Source organism: Caretta caretta, chromosome 5, assembly GCF_965140235.1.
Source record: "Caretta caretta isolate rCarCar2 chromosome 5, rCarCar1.hap1, whole genome shotgun sequence".
NCBI classification, from domain to species: domain Eukaryota; kingdom Metazoa; phylum Chordata; order Testudines; family Cheloniidae; genus Caretta; species Caretta caretta.
The window spans coordinates 78,616,414-78,642,920 of record NC_134210.1 but is presented as its reverse complement, the minus strand read 5'-3'; the positions used below and the strand labels follow the sequence as shown (position 1 = coordinate 78,642,920).

Sequence of the window (26,507 nt, the reverse complement as noted above, 5' to 3'; positions counted from 1 at the left end):
TTGGGTAATCAATATCTATAGTCTATTGCAGATGTGAATCACAGATGTGATCAGTTATATCTCATATTTTCAAGGCTTGTGATTATCATCCACTTGCAGTCGTTATTAAGGTTAACCTACACTTGTAGAATGCTAGATCTAATGGTTTTAAAAAAAACAATAATCTAAGTTTCCCAAAACAAAAAGTTCTAAGCATGTCAGTTAAGATATGCATCCTTCCATGACATGCTGCTCCAGGTGAAGGAGGAGTGACTACGTGATTGTTGGGGTGAGTTTGTCTGTTGTGTGCATGCTTGATTTGAGTTCATAGTGTGGTCTGTTTTGGGGGCTGTGCTGAACCTAGAAGCCTGCCAGGCAAGGCTGAGAGCTTACTAATGAGGTTATAGCCTGCTATCCTTTAATTCCTGATCCCTTTAGGATCCCTTGACAAGGGGGTGGGGCTAACACAGCAAGAATAAGGATTTAAAAAGCCTGCTCCCAAGTGACCAGAGCAGCTATTGAACGGGAGAGTTTCTTGAGGGAGATTAGAGAGGGAGCGTGAGAGCCAAAAACACCTAACAAACATACTGTAAACTTAGGCCAATAAACTCCCCTCAAAAAACAAAGACCAAATAAAACAAGTAAAAATAATGCAAGCAGAAGTCCAGCAGCAGAGTGTGGGCTATCCAGTTTATTGCACTGAGTGAAGCATGTATGATTACCTGCCTTGTGGGCAGCTGGTGTATGTGTGCATTAGGTGCAAGCAACTCATGGTCCACAGTGACCAAGTACAGGCTCTTAAGACCAGAGTGACTGAAATGGGGGGAGCTAAGGGAGACAAAGAGATACAAAAGACAAGACTTTCAGGGACACAGAGTGATCCCAGCCCCAGTCTGACAGCTTCAGTGCTGCTGAGGAGGATGAAAGTCTCAGGGAAGGAGAACATCGAGCTGGAGAGGAGGGAAACAATTGCATAGTTGCGACTCTTCTTCCAGATGATCTCATGCTATCCTCTTGTACTGAGGATTCCCCTCTGGGACAGGGGAGCAATGGAGGATTTGATGATTAGAAATAGAGATAGTTGGGTTTGTAATGATCAGGAGCAGTGCATGATGATTGTGTGCACGTTGAAAGGTCGTGGACCTCTTGAAACAGCTAGATAGATTTATGGACACTGCTAGGCAGGAGCTAGTGGTCTTGGTACATATAGGTACTAATGACATAGGGAAAAGTAGGAGAGAGGACCTGGGAGCTAAATTTAGGAAATAGATTAAAGTCCAGGTAGTCCAGATTAGATAGAGTAAAGTCCAGGTTAGCATTCTCCATGGTAGCATTCTCTGAAATGCTTCCAGTTCCATGCATAGGGCCAGTTAGACAGGCAGAACTGCAGTATCTCAATGAGAGATCAGTGAGAGGGAAAAAAAGCAGTGGTGGCAAAATCAGCAACTGGTTCTGTGCTGTTCCCAGTTACACAGGATAAGATGAGGGCTGCTTGTACACTCCCCCTCTGAAGGCCATCAGGCTTTGACTGACCCCTGAAGAAATTTGGGGGAGAGTAACCTATCCACCAGAGGAATGAGAGGGGGTTAGCAGCCCATTAGTTCTTTTCCTCAAGAGACACCTCAGAACCCAAAGATGATGGGGGTCCTTTGGGGAGGGTTCACTGTAGGGCTTATTTGGGGAAAGAGGACCATATAGTAACAGAAGGCTGTGTAATCTAGTAGCGTATTTTCCCCCAAGCTCCCCACAAATCAGTATAATTGGCAGAAGCATACAAACACTGAACCTTTTAAGGTTATCCGTCACTAGATTTCTATGTTGATTAGTATAAGATAAGGTTAGTTTACAACGTGCTTTTAGATAAAGCTCAATAAAAATGGCTAGAGGTAGGCAGATGTTATTCAAGTTTCCCCACACCTTGCGCCATTGCTAACGAACGCATCTAATTCCTAAATTGTCACGCTTTTGCCAAATTATTTCAGGCTTGTAGTCTCCTGGAAAGGTCATGTAAACTGTACCAGATTGCTTGGTTGTTTTCTGATGTGGCCAAAAGTCCATTAGGACCATGATGAGATGACTAATCTCTTCTACCAGAGGTGAGAGAGTAACGTACCAACCTAATGTGTCACTTAACCCTACCCACAACCAATAATTTACATCTTGATGGCAGGAACTAGAAGGAGAAATAATTTTAAAACACCTTAATTAAAATATGCAGTTGTATGGGCCTTAACATTCTGACTAATTAAGAAAGTTTGTATTTAATAATTGAGAGGTTGCATTTAGTAATGAATGTAAGTTCTGTTGCAAAACATCTCACATGAAGAACAGTATAAAAGGGAATTCTTGTGCAAGCATTGAATCAGTCTCTTTTAAAAAGCAAAAACACTCATTTAAAATGGAACCATACCTGACCATAGCAACCTGCATAGTGAATAAGGCTTGGGTAATCTTTTGAGCAACTTAATTCAGCAATGGCTTCTGTTTCGCTCACCATCCACCGTACACACTCCAGTTGACCATTCTAAATAGAGAAAGAGAAGGATTAAAAAAATTCCAGTTGTTTTAGATTCCAAACCACATCTACTACATATGGAAATGCTAATGAGAATCATGTATGCATATTGATGTTCATGTAAATCATCCTAATTTGTTTGCAAGGTTGTGTTTATATCTACTGATAACATATTTGTTAAGTGGGCTGGCTTAATTATAACGTGATACTGATAACATTTTGCCTACTTAAAATTTACCCTGGAGATTTATATGAATAAGTTATTCCTCCCTTTCCCTTCTAAATGCCTGTTGTATAGAGTTTTTGGCACAGAATGGCTGCTGAATGACACCACAGATGCGGCTGCATTTCAAGAGTAAATGAAGTGATACTTAAATATTCAAGCTGTACAGAATGGAACTCTGCTTGTGTTACTCATGAGATTAGTCCCAGCAATTTAGAAGTCAAATCAATGGGACTACTACTTGTGCGAATAGATAGAGTATGATTTGGCCACATATATTAAACTTTTACTGTCACACAGTTAAAGGGATACTCTCTAGATTAGGAGATACAAAATTTGACCTGCCTTTACCTGATAAGATACATTTCTTATTTATCTTTTTGTAAAACCTTTGTAATGCTCTATCTAAAAAGTTTCAAGTTACTTTACTCACTTTCTTATATTTCTCTCAATTTAATTAAAAATAATTAAAGCTGTGAAAATATTGTAATGTATACTTTTAATCAGTCCTTTAAAAGAAATCTTACATTTCAGATCCTGGCTCTAATGCAGCCAAATTTAAAACTATCTTGATAAAACAGTACCTTTTTTACCACCCCTCAAATAAAATCTTCTATTTTGAGACTTTTTAAATCAAAGAAATGGATTAATAAATGATAGTGTTTGCTAAACAACTAAAGTCATCAAGGGAACCCTTTATAATTTGCAGGGGGTTTTCACATAAGTTAAAACAAACTATCAGTATGGCAGTGTGACTTGCTTGATACAGCACTTACTCCAGTTCAACTCTCCAGCTCATGAAAGAATCAGAATGAGGTCTTAAATTACCTGGCTTGGTTGGAATTCACTCAGTCCTTAATGGAGAATGATGTGCATCACATAAACATCATCTTCTGAAGCATGTGGCAGTGGTCATTGTCAGAGACAATTAGAATAATCTGGTATGGGAAGTCCTGCTCCTATACACAGACATTGGGTCTGCACACTGGTGTAAATCAGAATATACTCCATTGGAGTTATACTGTTATATAACTCCATTGGAGTCATACTGGTGTAAAACAAGTGCAAGGAGAATAAAACCCATAATAAATTATATTGGTGCCTAAAGAGTTGCAGGGATGGGGATTAAAGACTGTCAAATTTAGTTATGCCAGAACAATTTTACAACTTGAAGGACAACACAAGCACAACACATTATAATTAATGGAACTTGTGCCTGAGTCTCCTACATGATACAGTACCCATGCCTTCATAGTATAATAAATATATATAGTGCTTTTTATCTCAAAGGATGCCCACACGTTTTATAAACAAAAGGAATGGCTTCATCAACTATTGAAAAAACAGCCACGCACTCTGGGAAGGAAGACAATGAAGTTAGCAGAGTATAGCAACGCTATCTGACAGGTTAGGATAAGTAGTAAAGAAAAATACTACACTCAACTGAAACTGCAAGAGGACTTTAGGGAGACAGAATGTGGATATCCAGACTTGAATTTGGCCAGGACAGTCATTCTAAGGCTATGTCTATACCGTGTGCCTTACAATGGCACGACTGTGCCACTGGAGCCATGCCTTTGCAATGTACGCAGCGTAGCTGCTCTTTGTCGCTGGGAGAGAGCTTTCCTGGTGACAAAATGACAACACCTCCAACGAGGGGCAGTAGCTTCATCACCGGGAGAGCACTTTCCACCGATGAAGTGCTGTCCATACAGGCACTTTTTGTTGTTGAAACTCTTGTTGTTCAGGGGGGTGGTTTTTATACCCCTGAGCGACAAAAGTTTTAATGACAAAAGTGCAGTGTAGACGCAGCCTAAGATTCCTATAACTCTGAAAAGCAATTTACTTGCCAAGAGAAGTTAGTCATCGATTTCATTCCTTATTTGAAAGATAGCAGTTTAGTTTTACTGTCAAACTTCCTGCACACCATTGGATTTTACTACGGCACAACAGCACTATAAAGTTTCGTGTTTTACTGTAAAATACGTTTTCCCATAAGCTTTAACTTTTTCCCAGGTGACATTCATTTTTCTAGTGCTCTGCAAGAGGTCCATTTTAACTTTGGTCTGGTACTCCAAACTGCTCTTGATATCGAAGAAGTTGCAGCTTCAGATGTGGCACATTGAAAAAAGCAGCATTAGAAACTACCAAAAGTGCTGTCATGCTTTACCAACACATATTTCCCATACTTGTCTTTAATACTATACTCATCTGAGTGAAAAACAAGACATAGTTATAGCCAGTAAAGGAATACTAGTCTGAATCTGAGTTAATATGAATAAAAGTTCCTTGAAATAGAACAGCTGATTTTTCTTAATACCAGTTAACTAAGCTAAAGTTAGGTTAATGTGTATGTGAATAAAACAACAACAATCCATTAAAATGATACAGTGGTTTATGGCTGACATTAACTCTATAAAAGAAACACATTTTTATTTACTTATGTGACATCACTTAATGACAGAAATACCCCCTTTTTGCTTTAATTTAGCAAAAGGATTGAAAACAACATCATCCTGTTAAGCCCAAATCACCTTTATTGCTAACCCAGCTGGAGTTAGTTGTTCATTGTTCCGCTCATTCAAACAGTCTTCTCCCATCAAAGAAGTGAGATGTTGCAAGCACTCTGCGTGTCCCTGTGATGCTGCTATGTGCAACAGATTGTTCTCCCTTTCATCATGAATTTTGTCCAGATTGTCTGCTGCTAGGTGTGGCTGTGCAAAAAGGAATAGTGGAAAAGGCAGCAATTCAATTATGCAATTTAGGATAAAAATGTATACAGGATATCAAGTCTCACGGTTCTGGATATAAGCCGATCACAGGATATAAGCCAAACACCAATATATGGGCCTATGAAGAATCATTCTCCATGCACGTTATTGTACATTTGTCCATAAGAGGGGTTTTACACTTTCCTCTAAAGCATCTAGTGCTGGTGTAATCAAAAACTAGAAGGACTATTGGTCTGATTCAGCAGTTTCTAACAAGATTCTCATATACAGAGAAAGGTCATGTCCTGTGGTTTGGCCTCTCTGTATAGTTTCTGGTTACTTTATCTGACAGAATATACTCACATTTCGAATGTTTTTTTAAAATTTGTCCCTTTTCTTTTTTGCTACTATCTCTAGGAGTAATTTGGCATAAAGTGTCCATGACTCCCCTTAGCAAATTTGCCTATGCTTTTTTCCCCCCGTTTCACATGCCACTAGGAGGACAAATAATTGAAAAAAGGTCAGATTTATCCTAGTTCATGGTAAAAGTGGTAGCTTATATTAGGTACAGTGAAAAATGTAATTAAGCTCTGAAACGTCTGAATGCTATTTTAATGTGTTAGCTAGTCCCATTAATATTATTTGTATTGCAATAGTGCTTAGAATTATTGTATTAACCAATGCACAGATATATGGCAATATGTGATCCTTGCCTGAATCTAATTTTAAAACAAAACATAACTGTTTTTCAGAAACAACAGGAGAGAGAGGAAGAAGGGAGGACAAAGGTAAGGAGTAACAGTGACAAGATCATATGATTATGCAGATTAGCTAGCATACAATCTGATTCAATTAGGTGTTTTATACAAAAATCCTCTGCATTTCTTTACTTCCAGCTTTTTGAATTCTGTTATTATTTTTAGTATTGTGATCTATTCCTCTGCCTTTTTCTAGTCTTTGAATAACTCTGCTTTTGTCTTTGTTGCTGTGTTAATTATGTGCCATTGTGCTTGCTTTAGACTGGTAAAGCTGAACAAAAGATAGCACAAAATAGTGCATGCACTGCTACTGACAGCCTTTCTGAGTCTTGTTTCCCTGCATCGTGGTGTTAATTTGCAACTAGTTACTTTGGAAACGCCTATTCATGGTTTCTGATCGAAGAGCTGGAACTAACCAAAACTTCATATGGGTCAGAGGGCAATCAAGCTTTAGCTCCCATCTGTGAATGCTGCTGCAACAAACTGGCATAAACACTCCTGAATAATAATCAGAATACAACAGAAGCCTCTCTGTTCCCATGGTCAGCATCTGAGTAGAAAGTGACGTAATCCACAAATAACTGAACAAAGTGAACTGCAAACATTCTGCAAGGCAAAACTTCGTAAAGAAATACATTTTAATTTAGTAAACAAGTAGATTTTAAGATGAAAAGCATCTGCATTTTATATTATTTCAGTTTATTATCTAAATTACTAATATTGTCCATCACGACTACCTAAGATTAAATATCATATTTGTACATAAACTCCACGTTTCATTTGGAAACCCATGCACACAGTTTCTGATTAAAGGGGATCAAATGGAGTTGCAACGTATGATATGCACCTAATCAACTGTCGACTTATTATATTGTCTTACAGATGTGTTTTATTAGAAATGCCTTATGAAAAGGATGACACTTACCAGTAATGATATCTGCCCTTCTTTCACAATGTTTAAGATGCTTTTATTTTTTTTCATGTCTTCACCCCTTTCCTCTGGGCCTCCTGAGCTGCTCCAGTTCACATTACTGTTCAGTTCATCAAGTTTGTTTTCTGTCACGGCTGTCTGCAGATGAAAAGTCCTCAGCTGGCAGTTTGGCATTGTCTTCTCAGTTTTATGAGCTTGGGGATCAGTAAATGTCCCGTTGAGGAAGCCCTTGCTCTGGGCTTCAGTTTCATGGACTGAGCTACATTTAACTAGAGGCTGGGAAAGCTCTAATTCTTCAGCTAAATGCTTGTGCTGATTAAGGACAATGGACTGCGCATTTCTCATCTGAGAGCTTTTCACAGGGGACAGAACACAAAACTGTGTTGTGCTGGCTGGCAAGTTCTCACTGTTTCCTGCAGAGCAGGTCTTGCCACTCAGACCATTCTCTGTTGAACATACACCCAAAATCCTTTTCTCTGGGGCCACCTTGGTAAAAGAAGCAAGTTGCTGGCTTGATTTAATGTAAGGCACATCCAAAATTTCATCCATGTCCAGGTCATAATGCTCCAGCTCCCCAAGCAAAACACCAGACTCAATGCTTTTACTTTTAAGGCCCTCTCCATCTCCTGAACACTGATCATCATTCTGAGATGTAGGGTGAGAATCGCTACCTTTCTGGTATTCCACCTTCTGGTTCTTTTGATCATCACTTTCATTGTTCTCGGAGCTCTCCGGCTGGTGCTTTAGTGGGGAAACCCTCTTCACTGGTCTGAACTTACTGTACATGTCTGCAATTCCTGTTGGTTTTTGTGCATTTCCAATAAGAGTTGAAACGCCACAGCTCCAGCCAGTGCTTGAAACTACAGAAAAAAAGTAATTTGAGTAAGAACAGAACATCAGTATCAGGTGTGTATGTTTATCCAGTTGTATACTTTGAAGATTAAAGCACAAGGAACAGAAATTTACTAGAAAACATGTTACATTCACACCTAAGCAGATTTGCAGTTAACCATATTTCTGCTACAGTAATACCAAAATTAAACAGTCTGGAAAGAAACTCTTTTCAAATTTGACATACACCTTAAACAAAAAGAACTGAACCAAATTTAATGAGAAAAATGTAAACCCCAAGTACATGATGCATGTAACATCAATTGGTAAAGGTCTATTGGCATCCATATTAATCCTGTCATAAAACCACGGTAACCTATGCTCTGCCATTTTTATCTCATTGAGCTTCATTGGAAGAGTGGGAGATTCTTCTGCGCGTTTAGCAATAGGGCTGTTTGGAAATTTCCCATCACAGTTGACTTTCACTGGAAATTTGGATTTTTGACTAAAAGTTTTTCACAAAAACTGTCTGCTTTCTGCAGAAAAATTTATTCTTCATCAAAGAACTGGAAAGTTCTTGGACTCTGGTTGAAAATGAGATATATCTATTTGGATGTGCCACTATGGTGCCTCAAAGGAGCTGTAATTCCTTGCCTTATGTCCCCATTCTCCTCTATAGGTCAGGCTCCCCAGCTTGACTTTATGCCCCATTGTATATTGCAGGCATGGGACTCCTGTGGTGCACCACGTCCCCTCACCCCCAGGGAAAATTGTGATGCTTCGTAGGAAACGTACTCTGACCCAGGGAGCTTGTATGGGAGAGGGGGGGCACGAGGCACCTGAACCTCAACTCCCATGAGGCATTACATCAGGATTTCCCAATCAGAATATCTGGCTTTTTTGGTGGAAACATTTCAGTTCTGTATTTTTCATGGAAAGTTTCAAACTACTGGTTTTCTTTTCATTTTGGTTGAAAATTTTATGCAGAATGCCTCGATTTTTCAACCAGTTTTAGTCAGTAGAAAAATCCTCCACCCTTCCATAACTACAAAAAGTACAGTCCCAATTCATCATAACCACAGCGCCCAGAATCAGTGGAACCCCAATACTAAGCTTTATATTTATATTTTTAGTGGGGAGGTGGGAAACTCAACAAATTCTTTCACTAAAATCAACTTACATGTTTTCTTTCCAGGTGACCTATAATGTTTATAAAGAACGAGCACATTCTAAAGAGGCACATTTTAAACATGGTAGATTTATTACTAGCTGTAGTGCATCAGTGAGGTCTAATTTGTGATCACAGACATAATCTGTAACAAATACCTTTCTTAAGAAGCAGCAATATACAGTTTTCAATACATTATAGAAGATATGAATCAAAAGGATAGTAGTGCTTAGTAAATGGAGTTGTCCGACTATCACCTTGATTTTTTTGGAGGCTCTTGTGAATATATATCAAAGAAAACAACAACAACAACAAGACAAGTAATTTAGTGGGCCAAAAGAAGAACGCATTATACTGATTTATTTATGTATTGTATAAGATTCTAGGTTCAAAGGGTTACACTTTTATGTTGGTTTTATTTACATGTGAAATTTTTTCCAAGTGATACAGGGAAATGGATACCATATGTTTTCCAGCTGTTTTGTTCTGACAGGAACCATTAAGGACCCTGAATGGAAATGAATTCTGCCTGAGTCTTATGAAAACACTTCTGTCAACAGAAGGGTCTAGACAGAGAAAACGGCATCAACATTTTGTTTGTCATCACTTTCCTTATGCTTAGATCCATTATTCTGTTCCTAGGCTGAAACAAGCTACCTCTTTGCCACTTTTTAATCTTAAAAATTAAAATCCACACATAACAGTGATAGATAAAAATATTAAATCTGATGTTAAGAGAAAGCAAAAGCTGTTTTCTACAAAGCTTTCTTGATTCACCACATGTTCATTTAATTCTTGTTTCCTGCATTACATCCACAGTAAACCACCTTTTGCTCATTACTCATTTTTCCTTCTATTTTGTCCACTACATAAATCGGACATTTCTTTATAAGTATTGCTGACAGAAAAGCAGATTTAAATACAACACAATTATCTAAGTTTCCTGTAACTCATGAATAGATCTACTTATTTAAGCAGAAAGATGGATTGATATTGCACATAATACAGGACTAGAAGGTTGTAGCGTAAACCCACAGACCCCGATAGGAAGTGAGGCTGATCAGACAGGCAGGCACAATCTATTCTGATGCTGCTTCCTGTGGATGGGGATTGCATATTTTGCACCAGCCATTACACTGACAGAGTGCTGATCCCCCATGAGCACCGGCCCCACTCCACAGACCTGTGCAGAAAGGAGCAGGGCCATGACCTTGCCTCCTCCCCGCCCCCTTGTCATGGACTTCTTCCCTGAGAGATCAGAAGTCAGCAGGGGGTTTGATTTCCAGAGAGCTGAGGGCTCAAGGATTGCTATTGTGAGTAGCTTTACACAGCTGCTCCAGTGGGAGAAGGATCTTGCTCACCCCTCCACACTCATGAGGTCATGCAGAAGCCATTGTCAATCAGGGTCAAATAAAGGCTAACTGCTTGACTACTCTAGAAACCATGACACAGGCACTGAAATGGAACCCAGGAGATTTTATTCAATTCCAAAATCTGCTCCACACTTACGTAACCATTGGTACATCACTTATACAATGTCTCCATTTCCCAACTATAACAAGGAGATAATTCTTCCCTATTTCATAGAAACTGAAGAACCCAGGTTTCCTGAAGCTCATGCTAGTGCCCTAACCACTAGACCATCTTTCCAGTGTGCAAACTTCTCTATGAACTTGCTCAGGAACAGAAGGTTTGATACTGGGTGATAGTTGGCTAGGTTTGATGTCAGGGTGGGTTTCTTCAGTGCTGGTTGGACAACTGCATGTTTGAAGGAGAAAGGGAAGATTCCTTCTCTGAATGAGTTATTGGCTATTTTGGTGATGAGCGGCATCTGCTGTTCATGACGCTCTTTCACCAACCTGGAGAGTCATGGTTCAGAGGGTTTGGGTGGAGACTTTCCCAGGTGTCCAATACTTCTAGAGGCATGAAAGGACTGAACTCTGGGAATGCAGAAGGGCTGTTCGTTGGCCAGTATAGGGGGAGAAGTTCCATGGCGCCTCAGAAGCCTTTCTGAACATGTGATTACTTCACTAAAGTGGGATGATAGTTCCTTGTAACACTTGGTACTTGGTTCTGCTGTGGACACCAGGGAGTAAGGGTTAATGAACAGGTTTACCACCTTGAATGCCTCCTTAGCAACTTCAGAGGCTGAAAGGCAGGTTTCCTGACCTATAATACTGCTTTAGCATAGGCTTTGAGAGATTCTTTCTGTTTTGACTTGTCTGGTTCAGCCTTTGTTTTCCAACATTGGCTTTCAAGTTTCCACCCCTCTCTTTTTATCTGATACAGTGTGTCTGAGAACCAAGGAGGTCTGTGTAGTGATCGGCAGGAGGGTACTGCTTGGAGACCACTGGGCCAATGGTCAAGACTAGAGCATGATGATGATGATATGCTGCTGTCCTTAAGCATGTTTTGGAATTTGATGGGCTCCATGAGTCTTCATAGTCATATCAAGGTCTTGGGTTTTTCTTGTTTCCTGAGAATTGGGAGAGCTATGATAATTTCCTTAATGAGATGACTGTCCTTCCAAGATAGTAGCTGGGTCATGATGTAGTCTATAATGACATTTAGCTTTATGGGTTAGACTGGAGGTGACATGTGAAAGTGCTAGGGAGGTAAGTGAGGAAATGTGTTTTGGGGCTTTTGATTCTGAGGTGTTGTCAGCATGGAAGCTGAAGTCTCGTAGGATGGCATATCTGGAATATTCATCACTGTTGCCGACAAGGTATCGATGGTCTCCATTAATCAACCTTTTAGGCTTTCATGGTTTGTAAATGAGCACACCTATGTTAGGCTTGGTTTTAGTTGGCTCTCATTTCTAACGTCAGATGAATGAATTCAGAATACCTTGTCTTAATGAAGCACCTCTTCTCTGCCCCTGCAGAACTTGGTAACAGCTTTCAATTTCCTATCATCTGAAAATTCCCTTATTGTGGTGTTTACTCCCTTTCCATGATCAGTAATGAAGACTTGGCCTAGCACTGATCCTTGTGGTACCTGACTAGAAACCTGCACAACATTTTTAAAAAAATCTAGCCCTTTATGTTTTAAAGTTACCATTTATATACTGTATACTCCTGTCTTTCCAGTGGTTAAACAGTCGGATGATTTTACATTGGGAATTCTGTTGACATCTCTGCCTTATCTTTCCTCTTGTGGTTCATTACTTTACTTCGTCAGAGCCCCTTGAATGAATTAAGACTTTCTTTTATTCCACGTCCAGCGGTCTTGGACTTCGTATACAGACACTGAGGCGTAGTCTACACGAAGGAATATTTTAGAAAATTCCTCACAGTTGTTCACACTGATTCATCTCCACCAGTGTTAGCAAAGATGGGGCTTTAAGAGACAAAGGGATGCTATATATAACAATGGGATAATAAGAACCAGTTCTGAATGTATTTCTATTTTAATTAATAACATCAGTGAAATATATTAACAATTTTAACTGAAGGTGGTGCTGTTTTACAGTTTTAATATACTAGCAGCTTCAAAGAGCACAACTTGTGCTTTGACACAAGTGCTCTGGCATGAGAAACTTGATTTGTGAATGACCCTATGTTTGTGAGAGTGGGTGTTCTCAACTTCCTGGATTTCAGTTCCACTTATCCATTAGGACAAAGTAAGGTCTGGGGTTAGGATATGACAGAAACAGGCATTACTATTAGCTCACTCTACATCTCTTTCCAAATGATCCATAGAGCAATAGCCTCAATGAAGGATTCATTTGTCCTAGCTTGGCTAGAGGAAGAGCATTGCAAATGCTGTCAACTATAATGGATAGGATATAGAGGAGAGAGGGAGGGAGATGATAAATGAATTGGGATCTTCCAAACCTTGTCTGGACTGATTTTAGGATGTGACCAGGTGAGGTAAGGGAAAATCCACACTCAGATGTCTGGGAGGGAATCACAAGGTTAGTACAGATACAAAATAATGAAGGGGAGGAAATTAGTTAAAAACAACAGATTTTAGGCTGAAGAAGTATCACAAGTATAACTGCATTACTATATACCCATTATTCTAATTATTGTTTATCTGAACGGAATCTTGTATCTTCCCTTTTTTTCAGGGCCTGACATTATCCAATCTTTCATTTATTCCAGTAATTTCAAACATATTTAGTTGGGACACACTTAGGAGGAATTATAAATACCCAGAACTTACAAATACAACTGCCACCAAATCACAATTGTACCTTAATATAAGTCACATATTGGTAAACTACCAAATAGCGTGACACATAAATTGTGCCGAGCATACTGCTGGGGGAATTCTGTGTCACTGCGCATGCACAGAATTCATGCCCCCTGCAGATTTCTTTGCTTGCCCACAGAAAAATGACTTCTGATGGGAAAACCAAGGGAAGCCGCCAGAGCGGTCATGCACCCACTCCCTGGCAGTGCAGACAGGTCAATTCGGGCACCCAGAGCAGCCAGTAGAGATGTAAATCACCACCTGGGGGAGGGAGACTGAGTAGTCATGTGTATGTTTGAGAGAGAGAGAGAGACTCTCTCTCTCGCTATTACAGTGCTCTCAGCATGGAGGGGCAGGGCTTTGGGGTATTTCTGAAGAGGTAGGTGTGGGGCAGGCTCTGTTTCCTCAGGCAGAGGAGAATATAGCAGCCTGCCTGCTTAGTTAATAGTTCCCATTGTTTTTAGTTAATTCCCCCAGGAGTATAAAACAGGTGTAAAATTTCTTTTAAGGCTCCTTTACATTGCCACAATGGGGTAAAGGAGCCTTATTGTAAAGGACAATTTGGCCTTATAAATGCTTATGGTGCTTTAGTTATGAGAACTGGTCTAAATTTTTGGACTGAAAAAATGTCCTGTCAAAATGTGCTCCATGAATTGTTTGCTGCTGACCTTTTTGGACATGGTCAGTAGCCAGTATAAATTGTGAGTTTGAGTCCCCAGCCCTCACTTGTTCTTCAGTTGTCTATTATGTAACATATGGCTGCATATATTTGTTGACTAATAATTGGAAGCAAAGGGTCAATACCCCCTGGATATTCTTGTGAACCATGCTTAATTTAGTTCAGTGGATACAGTAGCATAGAAGGTTACTGAGCTAACCTTTCACTGCTGGGGATAAGAGGTCAGTTGGTTTACATTAGTAAGTGAATAAAGATCTCCAGTAGGATGCTGTTCTTGTTCTAGACACCTATTTAACATCATCACAAAGTCATCTCAGCTAACAGCATACACAATAAGTGTATAAGTATGTTTATAAGTGTATAAGTGTATAAGTATGTATATAAGTGTATAAGTATGTATAGTTTAGTACAATAAACTAGCTCAGTGAAGCTGGTTGGGCACAGATGTCTTGAACTATTAGCTCCAAAGGCCTTATCAAATCTATCTGTCTCCCCAATGTTCACTTACTATGAGAAAGAAAGCAACCAATTTCATACTGAACAATGAAGGCAAGAAGAGCCGATTTCTGCTCAAGTAAATCATTCTTGCTTAGAAAAAACTCTGGAAATCAAGTGACCTATGGACAAACAACACCATATCAGAAACTGAACTAGCTGAAATTATGTTTAAACTGATTCCTTTAACTCTGGTTGGCCTCAACATAGATAGGACCATAAAGGTCCTTGGATCTAATTACCCTGACTATGAACAGCCCTTCCATGAGGCAGGATGGGACAGAAAACCCTCATAGGATATGCCTGTATTGCAGCTAGGAGTAAACCTCCCACTTTGGGTTGACAGACTTGCACTAGCTTGAGCTGAGCTAGCACACTAAAAATCGTATTGTGGATGTTGGAGCTCTGGCAAGGTCAAGCCTAGGGGGTTTTCCGCCCAAGCCACAATGTCCACACCACTATTTTTAGTGATCTAGCTTGAGCCCCGCTAGCGCAAGTCTGTCTACTCATGCTGGATGCTCACTTTCAGCTGCAGAATAGACATACCTCCAAGTTCTCCCTGAATCATTTTGTGTCATGAAGGAGAACTGGATGGGCCAGAACTTACCTCATACCCTTTCCCCACAGAAAGGAACGTGCTTTCCCTCTTAAATCCAGTGGAAACCCAGGGATCTGGAACACCTGACTAACTGTGGGGCTCCCTGCAGCTTTACTGAACTCCTAGGTTTCTCTTAGACTCCACAGTCCCAGCAATGTGCCCATTAAACTAACTCCCTGATGGTGAGAGAGCCACAGAAAAGATAAAATGCCCTCACTTTGCATTAACTCTGTTAATTTGTGCAGGACGTGGGAGAAAGTGAGAGACTGAGGAATGCATTTCCGCTTAGGCACAGATCCTTGACCTTCAGGAGACAATAGAGCAAGAAGATGCCATGGAGGTGATAGACCCAACCCTTTTACACCATGGGGAAAATCCAGCTGGAGGGGATTCTTCTCTCAGACCCGTTGGCCCCTCGTTGACCAAAAGAATGGACAATGAGGGGGGGGAAAAAGATGCATTAGTGGATTTTTGAAAATAAGAAGTGAAATCCAGATAACCATGGGCCCTGAAGGAGCAACAGTCAGGCAATAAGAACAAAAAAAATCTGTTGAAAAGTTTGGAAGGAATCCATGAGAAAACATTATTTACCAATCAGCATGCTATGTTTTCCTAGCATTAAAGGTATTTAGAGCAATTTAAAATCAATATAACCAAACGCTTTCTCATGTTACCACCACATTATTCAAACATTTAGATGAAATGGGTGAAGAAAATGGTATTGAGTAAACCCCGTTCTTACACCATGAACAACAGATTAGCAATGATGTAATAAAGGATTTTAGTCTCATCAAGAAGTTCTGGTGACACAATTCAGTTCAAATTATCCTGCAGTGACATTGCTGTACACATATCTTCAATTTTTTAATATAAAATAAAAATCTATCTATATTTTTCTGGATTCTTGACCCCTTGATTGAACTTGCTGAACTAAAATAGAAAAGAAAAAAACACCAAAAAACTGATTCAAACCCACAGCTGGAGGAAAAAAAAGTGGTAATTTATTTTTTCTGCAGTACACCTAATCCAAAGCACCACTACTGAGGCAGAGGAAAAGTCTCGAGTGCACAGTGGTTATTATTTTGCTAGCCCTATTATTCGGATATGTTTAGCTTTCAGTTCATTCAGAAAACAGCTCTGGGATAAATTTATGCCTGGCTTGACATAAGTAACTTGCCTCATTTCTTATTGAGCACGATTGGGAAGATGAATGGAAAGTTAAGTTCTTATCACAGGCAGTATGCTGGAGTTAGGATGGCTAGCTCAGATCAGGAGAAATATTCTGCTATTAGTAAACAAGCCTAAATGTAAAATAAGGTAGAGGTCAGATTATGCATGAACAGCACATTGAGAGAGCTTGCTGTACCGGGACTGGTTCCTAAAACGTAACCAAGCCAATCATGAAGCATGCGATAGAATGTATATTAATGTGATGTGTGAGTAAATGTAAAGGAACAAGTTTTCTGTGTAATCTGGATCTGTGACATATCCTGTGCGCTTCCACCTCCTGCGTTTGAGATTAATCAACTAAGTGTAGCTTTACTGTTTACCAAAGAAAGGAACCTGAGTGATGAGATGGGAGTTGAACCGAGTTCTGGGGGAAGTGAGTGGAAGAGGTCTCGGGGAGCCCCAACACTTCTAATACTGCACAGTTGTTTTGTATGTAATTATAATTTAAATTGTCAATGGAGTGCAGACATATCAGGTTGTCTTCATTTACAGTTTTTAACATCTTCTTAATGTATCCAGTAGGGGCTGGATATATTTTCTCTTTATATGGAAATACATAATAAATAACCCTTGGAGAGTTTAATAGCTTTGCTATAATCAGCAGATCAGGAAGTCAGAAGGACAGGAGACCACCAGTAGAACAGAATAAAACCTGGGTTTTTCCCAGTGACTGAAGTCAAGCCAAGCCATTTTTCCCATACATAACAGGGCTGGTTTTGCCTCCTAAGCTGCAGTAACAGGAAAACCCCATTGTTTGAATGGTGAACCTGTGTGTGAAGGAGAAGAGATGGGACTTGTAGTCTCCTGCTGCAAGAGAGGATGAACCCAAATACTTGTTCTGGGGTCCATACATAACTGCGAATGTTTTTTAAAGTTTTGCAATAATTGTCCACTTAAGCCAGGACTCTGAGGGCTAGTATGCCCCCATATGACGGTGGTGTGTATATGTATCCTAAAGTTTGGCACTTACTTAGCGCTATACAGTCACTGATTAATTATTTATCCAAACTCTTTTTGAAGACAGGTAATTATTATCTCTATTTCCTAATAGGGAAACTAAGGAAGAAAAATTAAGGTTTCTCTCTCAAAGGCAACTATGTAAAAATGACCTCAGCTGATGTAGCTCTACTGGTACTTCAATGGAGTTATACCTATTTATGCCCATCAAGGATATGGAATGGTATCTTCTCACTCAACAGTTCTACTCCCTGCATATATTCCATTATACGTTTAATGAAAAAAATACGGTCATGCTACCTTCAGTCCTACAGAACCATTAGGACTGAAATGGTTACCAGCTCTGAGAAAGTAAATTGCATTCTTTTCTGGATCAAGCATCTTCCAACAGAACTCTTAGTTAATTTCCATTGGTAGGGGTCCCGTGGTGCTACCGTCTGTCTTCCAGAAATGCCTGTAGTTGCATCTATCCAACCCTATTCAAGGCAATTGGTGTGTAAAGTAGTAACTCAGCGGGCATCACTGGAAGACAACTGACAGCAAAAGGGACTTTACAGATGTAACTTAGTTAAAAATTCAGCTGCACAACAGGCTGTGGCTATCCCAGGATCTCTAAGAAGAATCAGACGTAACAAATATTCCAAACTTGTTATTGGTTTATATACATTTACGTTTGCAAGGCTCTCTCTCTGCAAATAAAAAGAAATATTATTTCTTCAAAGAGAGCTGAGCAGACCATTCTGGCTGGGAGACTAGAGAATGAATTGTGACTTTTAGTGGCAATTCCTACCCTGCTCCCTCTTGCTTTATCCCCTTTTTGTGGAACAGTTTATGTAGAGATCTGTATGTGGAAGATTATAATTTAAAGACGCTCCCTCATATGGGACAGTATTATAAATATAGTAGTTTAGAAAGGTGTCGTGGAAGCTGGGATTGAGAACACAGCGTAGCTGTGTACAGCAATTCATCACAGAAGTTCTGTAGTTTGTTTTATTCCTCTCTCATTCACTGGTTTGTTGTTTAATGACCCTCAAGATCATTATAGTTTACATCCCATTTCCCACCCCTTCCCCACCCACTTGTTTGCAGCAGAAAAGTATTGTCTGTGTAGACCCTGCCCTCCCCTCTGCAGCCAGTCACAGTCTGAGCAGAGAAGTAAGTGAGGCTTTACTTCTCTTTATTTTCAAGTCCAGCTGCCATAAGGATTGTGACAATCTAGCCCTTAATGATTCTGGCAGGAGAAGCAGCTATTAGAAAGCTTCAATTTATCTACAAACCTTGATAATTTACAACTATGTGAAAGGAAATACAGAAATAAGGGTTGCCAAAGTCTGGCATGGTCCATCTTCCCATGAATTTCAGGTCTCAGGTTTCTGCTGTAAATGTTTTAGATTCAACAATATTAATGAAAGCACAATTAAAGCATCAGATGAAAGATAAACTTTTCATAGCTCCACACTAAAGTATTACTCTCATCAATTCATTTTTGTTCATCACAAAAAGAAAAACAAAAGAGGCTTAATCTGATTTAGAAAGTGAAAAACAACACTGCATGAACTTTTTGTCAGTGGGGGGGAAAGGTCTCCAGCTGGTTCTCATCTAGATGCCATGATTCTTCATTTAGTTTACACTATTAAACTCAAAAACTTTGCTTTAATCTTAACTGTTACAGTATGTCCTAGATTCTACTGTACTCTACTCTATCTTGTAGCATCTCTGATAGGATTTCAGACCCTGGCAAAATATCATCCCTCAAACTGGTCACGTCATAGGGGTAGTAAATGTATCCAACATTCTTTCATTGGCGCCTACATCATTATGTCTTGTCACCAATGGTTTCTTGGGTTTTCAAGTAAATTGTTGCATATATTGTGGTTTGGAGTTGCTCAGATGAAGCCTTACGTTTATACAGCCAAATCCTTTTATGGAATTTTTTTTTTGTGCTAATGACCTAACATCTGTTGGAAAAAAAAAATCCATGTTTCCAGAAAGCAGTACAAAAATAAAACAAAAACAGCAGAACACTGCCAAGAAGCAAAGGCTGTCAAGTTCTGCAATTTAAGAAGCAGCCTAAAAGAGGATGGGAGAACAAAAGTGGGCAGCATACCTGATACGTCTTCATTTTGTGTATCACACCTTCTACATAATTCTGGGATAGTCTTGAGAGAAGTTACCGAGTACTGAAATAGAGAGAGGGAAAAATGCATATAAAGTACAAATTGGTTCATTCCCAAAATTATACAAAAGAAAAACACAGTAGTAGTAGGGACATTTCAAGTGTCCTATGTAGCTGAGTCCTGAGGCTACCCCTAATCTGCACGAAATGGAGCAGCTGCCTATGAAGGCAACTGCATCCCAGCATCCAGCGCTCCATCAGATATCAGTATTTCTCGCTGCGACTTGTCATCCCTGTGGAGCATAACTGCTTGGGTCATGATGACATATCACATATATTAATAATTTCCACAGGTGGCACCACCATATTAAAATTGATAGGGGCTTTGGAAACCCAGGGACTACTTTGATCACCTGTGCTATACATTATGGTGTTTGATTTTGCAAGATCCAGCATACCTCTCTAACATAATTTGCTTTATAGCAGATAAAATTCAGATTTATACAATGCTCTATGAAAAAATATGCTAGTGTGTTAGAGATCTGATCTCAGATACAGACACCTCCCCACAATGCACAGGAAAACAAGAACATAAGTCTACTCATCCAAGAACAGCTTTCATTAAAACAAATATTTGATGTGAGGGGATACACCTGATGTTGATCAACAAGTTATTCTTTGGATCCAACTTTAAAAAGAGCAGAGGGGTGGGGAAGGACAACATATTTATCCGACTAAGCGGCAATCATTTCCTTATAATCTTGTGGAATGCCTTCAATCTGCCATATGATCCAACATCATACAAATACAATTTCCCACAAACAGAAATCTGGTTACTCAATATCAAGAAACCCTTAATCTAATGCTAGAGTGTCACAAGAGTTTCCTTTCAAACCAACACATATCTGAAAATCATTATGCCTTTGGAAAAAAAAAATCAGTGGCTTTTGCACATTTAAAAGCTATTAAAAACAGTTAAAAGGTAAAGTAAAAAATAAATATTTAGGATTAATATAGCACAAAATTTTGAGGAATGTATAAAAACCCTATGTTCTTAAAGGAAGACATATTTTTAGCTAGTCTGCTATTGACAGATGAAGCAGAACAACGACATACAAAAACATGGCAGCTTTCGACACAGAAAAGGAACTGTCATACCAGTTTTGTTTTTTTTGTTGACAGTTTGCCAATTGCATGTCTGAAGCAAATTGAAGTTCAAGTGACAATATGCCTCTGAATGATACAAAGTAAATCTCAGGTGACCAATTACAGAAATAACTTACTCGTTTGATTCAAGTGAACTCAAGTAAAACAGCCACTCCATGGATTGTGGCTACTTCAAACACACACCACCCCCCGCCCCCCCCCACCCAAACACAGCCCCCTTCCATACTTTACTTTTCTCCTTTAGGCCTACTAATCCTGAGAGATATTGGGCACCTGCAACTATGTCAATGGGAACTGCGGATGCTAAGTATTCTCAGCATCAGAACTTTAATTTATTAATTAATTTTTATATTGCAAAGCTACCCAGAAAGAAGTTCCATTATATTAGGGGGCAGTACAAACACATACAAAGATTTTGTCCCAGCTCACAATCTAAGGTTATGTCTACACTGCAATTAGACACCTGTGGCTGGCCTATGCCAGCTGACTCGGACTAAGGGGCCCGGATTAAGGGGCTATTTAACTGTGGTGTGGATGTTCGGGTTGAGACTGCAGCCTAAGCTCTGGGACCCTCCCACCTCGTAGGGTCCTAGAGCCTGGGCTCCAGCCCGAGCCCGAACGTCCACACCATAATTAAACAGCCTTTTAGCCAGAACCCGAGTCAGCTGGCATGGGCCAGCCACGCGTTTTTAATTCCAGTGTAGTTATACTCTAAGATAATAAGTGATATGTGAAGGGTGGATGGAGAAGGATACCATCAAATACAAACTGCATGTATTTTCTGTTGCTGCTATTGAATAAAAAGTCAACTATCGATCTGTACATTTTGGTATTTTACCACACAGATAAAAAAAGATAATGTTGAACTGGCATAGTAAGATTCTTAAAAGAAGCTACCAAGAAATATGGTAGCTCTATAACACCAGCTGGTGCAGGTTAAACTATTACACAGTCTGTAATTCAGTTAGAATTAGGTCTTTTGTACTCTACGGTAATGTGTTTGTCAGGCACCCTCAAAAGTGAAGACCCATTCCGTCTCTGTCTTTTTTCTCCACTCCTGGAAGTACAAACTTTCTTGTTGGTCCTACGTTGTATTAAAATATATTCAGTTAACCACAAAAAAGTCAATTAACTGTGTTATAAATCTGATGATGATGTTTAACGATATATGCTTGATTTCATTAACAGATTTCCTCCCACCCACCTCTGTTCTCAGAAATATTTTTGCATTTTTACATTTCTGCTATCTGCATTTGTGGTCAATACAGAGATGTGGCTTTCAGCTGAGAAATTACAGAGCTGCTAGGAGGTAATAGTACTTGCTTCCTGTAGCAGACCTTTCCCAGCTCTTCCCTCTGCAACTTCCTTCTCTAGCTTTCTAGCTCCAGTCCTGGTCCACCAACAGTTGTTAACCTTTCTTCCAGCCAGAATTTCCAAGTAACTCAATGGATCGAACTGCGATGCTGATAGCTGTGGGGCTCCCATTCTTTATCCAGAATGCCATGTTTGCTACACATAATTCAGGGAAGTTATTTTTTACTTTTCATTCAAGGATCTTAAAATGCTTTACACACATTAATTAAGCCTCACAGCTCCTCTGTGAAATACATATTATTAAACCTAGCTAAAGAAAGAGAAACCAAGGCAAGAAGCAGTTAAGTCATATGCCCCAGCGCACAGAGTGAGCGAGCAGCAGAGTGAGGAAGAGAGGATTCTCCTTCTTTAAACGGCAGACACTCTCTATCCTGGTCTTCACTAACTCAGAAGAGGAGTTATCTTGTGGTTTACACTAAAGTCCAGTTGCAAAACAAAAGCACGTTACAAGACTAGATTGCTTAGTAGTAGTATTTTTTATTTCAACCATGTTACCCAGAGATGACCCAGATTTTAAAAGGTGCTGAGTGCCCTCAATCCCCACTGAAAAAAATGACATTCAGCAAACTTCATGATCAGGGTCTTTAATCTGCAATCTTTATATCTCTATGGTGGAAAAAATGGTACTATTAGTACGAGATTAGTAACAGCAGGCGAGAGATTTCTAAGAATTTAGTGGGAATCCAGATAAATCCAGTTTTTCTGCTGGTAGAAGCTGTAAATCTGTAGTCACACACTAGTGAAAATGATCATGGCTTGTTAAATAACTAGTCCATTCCAGCAATAATGGACTACAAAATCTTAAGGAACAGAAATTCTAAAATCTTTGCACTAAACATTATTTTAAAGTTTGTATTAAATGAATTTTAAATATACACACCCACAAACAGGCAAACCTTCAGAATATCTAGCACGGACATTCTAGGCAGTTTCATTCAAGCTTAAAATTCACAACCAGCCCAACAGTAGGAGAAAGAAAAATAATGGAAGAAAAATTAAATGTAGCGGGACAGAGATATAACAGAAACAATTTAAAAAATAAAATTAAGGGAAATGTATAGTGACAATAATGGGTTTTTGTTAATCTTTCACTTGTCATATGGAGCACCTTTAACTTCCACTACATTGGAACTGAGGTGCTCAGCACTTCCCAAGAGACACTCAGCACCTCAATGGGGACACTGACAACCTCACAGGATCAGGTCTGTAGTGACCGCTGAAAGCATCAAGGACCTTGCCCTGCTCCCACTGAAGTCAATGGCAAAACTCTCTCAGATTTCACGGGCACTGGATTGGGTCTCCAGTGCCTTTGTCTTGATCTTAAACTCCTAACTCCTCTGTTTTTACGCCAGATGACACAGACAACTTCTTGTCCATATTACAATTAAGTTTTTTTTCAGTTGTTATCAACAAAAGAAAATTAAATTTTAGTTCCAAATTTTGGCCTATCATTCAAAATTCTCGACTGATACTAAATTCTTTAACTGTTATATTGTATTGTAAGTCTGGATATTAAACACTCTCTCAAAAAGATTAGACTTAACTACCAGAGTTAAGATTACAGTTGCACCATTTTATGAATAAGTTTAAACATTTTAAGTAAGTTTTAAAACATTTTTAAATTCACTACTTCATGGTTTAAAACTGTGCAGTACATTCCTCTTTCAGGACACTTTTCAAGGGTTGCTACTTAAACAGTGACCTAGAACTAGTAAAGCAATACATAGAACGCATCACCATATACAGTGCTTCCATAGTAAAATGAAAAACACTCACTTTTCCCCTCCAGAGACAAGGTTACAAACCCTAGCTCGGGTTGCACCTGAAAATGAGGAAGGTGATCAGATCTTAACTATTCCCTTCAGGGTTTTTGTGTGCCTTACAGACCTCTTACCCACAATTCCACAAATTCACAGTCTGTGTCCAGGACACACTGTGGGTGCTGCAGGTCAGGAACAAGATTATGAATTAGCAAAGCAGCCTTACAACATATTTTATTAATTCATTTGTTTATACTGCATGTCTGATACAAATGGCTGCCTAAGCATAACAGATGAATATTTATTGACATTAAAAATGAAAACAAAAAGCTTACACAAAAAACTTTGTCTATGCTATGTCAGTGCTCCCAATCTCTTCCTTTAATGAACACAGAATTCACTTATCTAAACATTAAAACAAAACAAAACACAAAGAATAGCATCCATAACTGTAAAGAAAATAGCAAGACTGGTGGCTTGACTATAAGGAAATAATTTACTTCCCAAGAGCATAAACTATGGGCCAACTTGCTATGATTAACACATTTGCAGCCCTATTCTGATTCTTCATGCTCATGTGTATTGTTTGCACCATCCGATATAGACATACCCTCTGTATTTTATTCTTCACTTTTAACAACAGACAGGAGTTGTTTTTCTATTGGCTTTATAAGTGATACATGTCTTTTGTTTGAATCTGAAAGAGTTTGTAAGTCTTTTAACAGCCTTTTGCCTGTTGTGTCTCTGTGTAAAAATTAGAGGCTGATAATTAGCTCTGCCAAGAAGTCAGTCAACCAATGTCTGGCTGGGGTGAGCAGCCATTGAGGACAGCCAATTTTATTAATAAAAGACAAAAGGCTTTCAAATTCATCAAGGAGTGCAATAGCTAATCTGTGTAAATAAAAAAAAATTATTACTGTATTTAATTACCTCTTACTGTTACTTAAACTCACATGTAGCGTATTCTTTCAAATCCAGCTCCAATCCAGCACTGGCACAATGCAGGCAGACCCCTGTACCCACACACAGCTCTCTGGGAAACAGACTGTCTTCCTGTGTGCTTGTACAATACCTAACACATCGGGGCATTTTGTATTACTGCTGTATTGCAATAGTAAGTAATAATAATAATTTTAACTGCATAACATGAGAGTGTAGTAAACAGCCTGTATTTTAAAGTACTAAGAAACCATAAAGGGACCACTAGAACAGTATGCAACTTACTAACAGGGCTAATTTTATCTGTCCCCATAGGAGTGACTGGGAAAGGGGGAAGGTTAAACTTGTGCATACTGATTTTTAAAGGTATACCTGAGATTAAATGCAATTTACAAGTTTCATAGTGTTCCCACTTTTATTCATTTCCTGCTCTTCTATTGCCTGTTTCACTTGCTCTTTCATGAGAGTAATAAGTGAAGATGTGCTAGTTGATGACCTAACGTCATTTTGGACAGAATGATATTTCTGTATAATGTAAACAAGAGTCACACTACCCTACTTATATATAAACTACACCCAAATAAATCTGTGATTTGTGGCACTTAAATTATGGTAGTCTAAAAGTCTCAAAAATGAGCATCTTATGGGAGAGAAAGCTATAGTTTTTATTTACTTAGACACATATGTAAGACTTAAAAAATATTTATTTTGCGTTTAAAACATCTCTAGTATTCCAAAGATAGTCTCTGTGGCCGTTCAGATCTGGACCTGTTGGCCAAGATGACCCACAAGGATCTCAGCTGGAAGAGAAATGTACACTGAGAAATGGATTAAGACCACTACAGCACTTCACATAGGCCACAGAACAGCCATCGGATTGTAACAATTTCCAGTCACTACTTATCTGCTTTGGATCTGAAGAGGAAGTGTAGCAGGAAAGTTGAAAATGGTTAACAAAAGTACTCTGGAGCTGCTCTCTCCACAACAGCATGAAGGTGAAATCTGAAGTTTCAGAAAGCCAAGAGAGCTTGACAGAGAGCCCTAAACAACCCAGACAAATTAGCCACTGCTGGTCACATGCTCACAGGTAACTAGGGATTAGAGAGGCAGCAGCATAAGTGTTTTGTGGACTGACAAAAGGGAGCGTTTTGTGGACTGACAAAAGGAAGAATTTTGCCCCGTTCCCATCCCTGCACGCTTTCCTTGTGCAAAGCCTGTTTATTCATGCATTTGACCACACAAGAGACGAGCAGAGTAGTAGGAAAGCCAGTACTTCTCAAGTTAATCTTTCCTTTGACATCAACTCCTTCATTCTCCTGCCCGGGGATGGGGATATTTCTTGTTCTATAATCTATGCCATTAGCTCCGACGTTCAGCAGGAGGTCAGAGTACTTCCTAATAGCATGGGCAATCTCAACTGTATAACAGTGAAACTGGTAGTTAAATCCACCATTCAGTAACATCAGGCAAAATGAGAGAGGCAAGAAGAGGATACATCTATTCTGCTTTATGTTTTTTGTAAAACTGGGCCTAGAAAGAGATTACAGGACATAATTTAACATGGAACAGTCCTAACAAGACAGTTCCCCAGAATAAACTATCCTCTCAAGATTGGATCATTGTCTTGTAATGTCTCAATATCTCCCCCCACCCCCTTGCCTTTAAATAAAAGTCAACATAAAAAATAGGTAAAAATAAAACCCATTTTAAAAGGAAGCTGTATGTGAGTAAAGCATCTGGAGCTTTTTTAAAAGGAACCATCTTCCAAAATGCTAGAAAGAAAATAAAATCCTTTGCAAGAGTTTATAATGTTGTCTGACGAGAGAGCTTGGGCTCTGCACTTCGTATCATAAAGGTGACCTGCAAATCAAATTAATAA

At 39.2% G+C, this 26,507-nt stretch overlaps 1 protein-coding gene across 3 annotated transcripts in view; it reads right to left on the bottom strand.

The window, feature by feature from the left end:
* SNCAIP (synuclein alpha interacting protein) overlaps positions 1-26,507 on the bottom strand; it is a 99,344-nt gene that overhangs the window by 26,075 nt on the left and 46,762 nt on the right. For all 3 annotated transcript variants that reach the window (XM_048849385.2, XM_075128624.1, XM_048849384.2), the window contains exons 3-6: positions 19,380-19,452; positions 7,112-7,977; positions 5,252-5,431; positions 2,390-2,503 (exon numbers count right to left, since the gene is read on the bottom strand). In XM_048849385.2, coding sequence (XP_048705342.1) covers positions 2,390-2,503; positions 5,252-5,431; positions 7,112-7,977; positions 19,380-19,452 — 1,233 coding nt within the window. The remainder of the gene's footprint in view (positions 1-2,389; positions 2,504-5,251; positions 5,432-7,111; positions 7,978-19,379; positions 19,453-26,507) is intronic.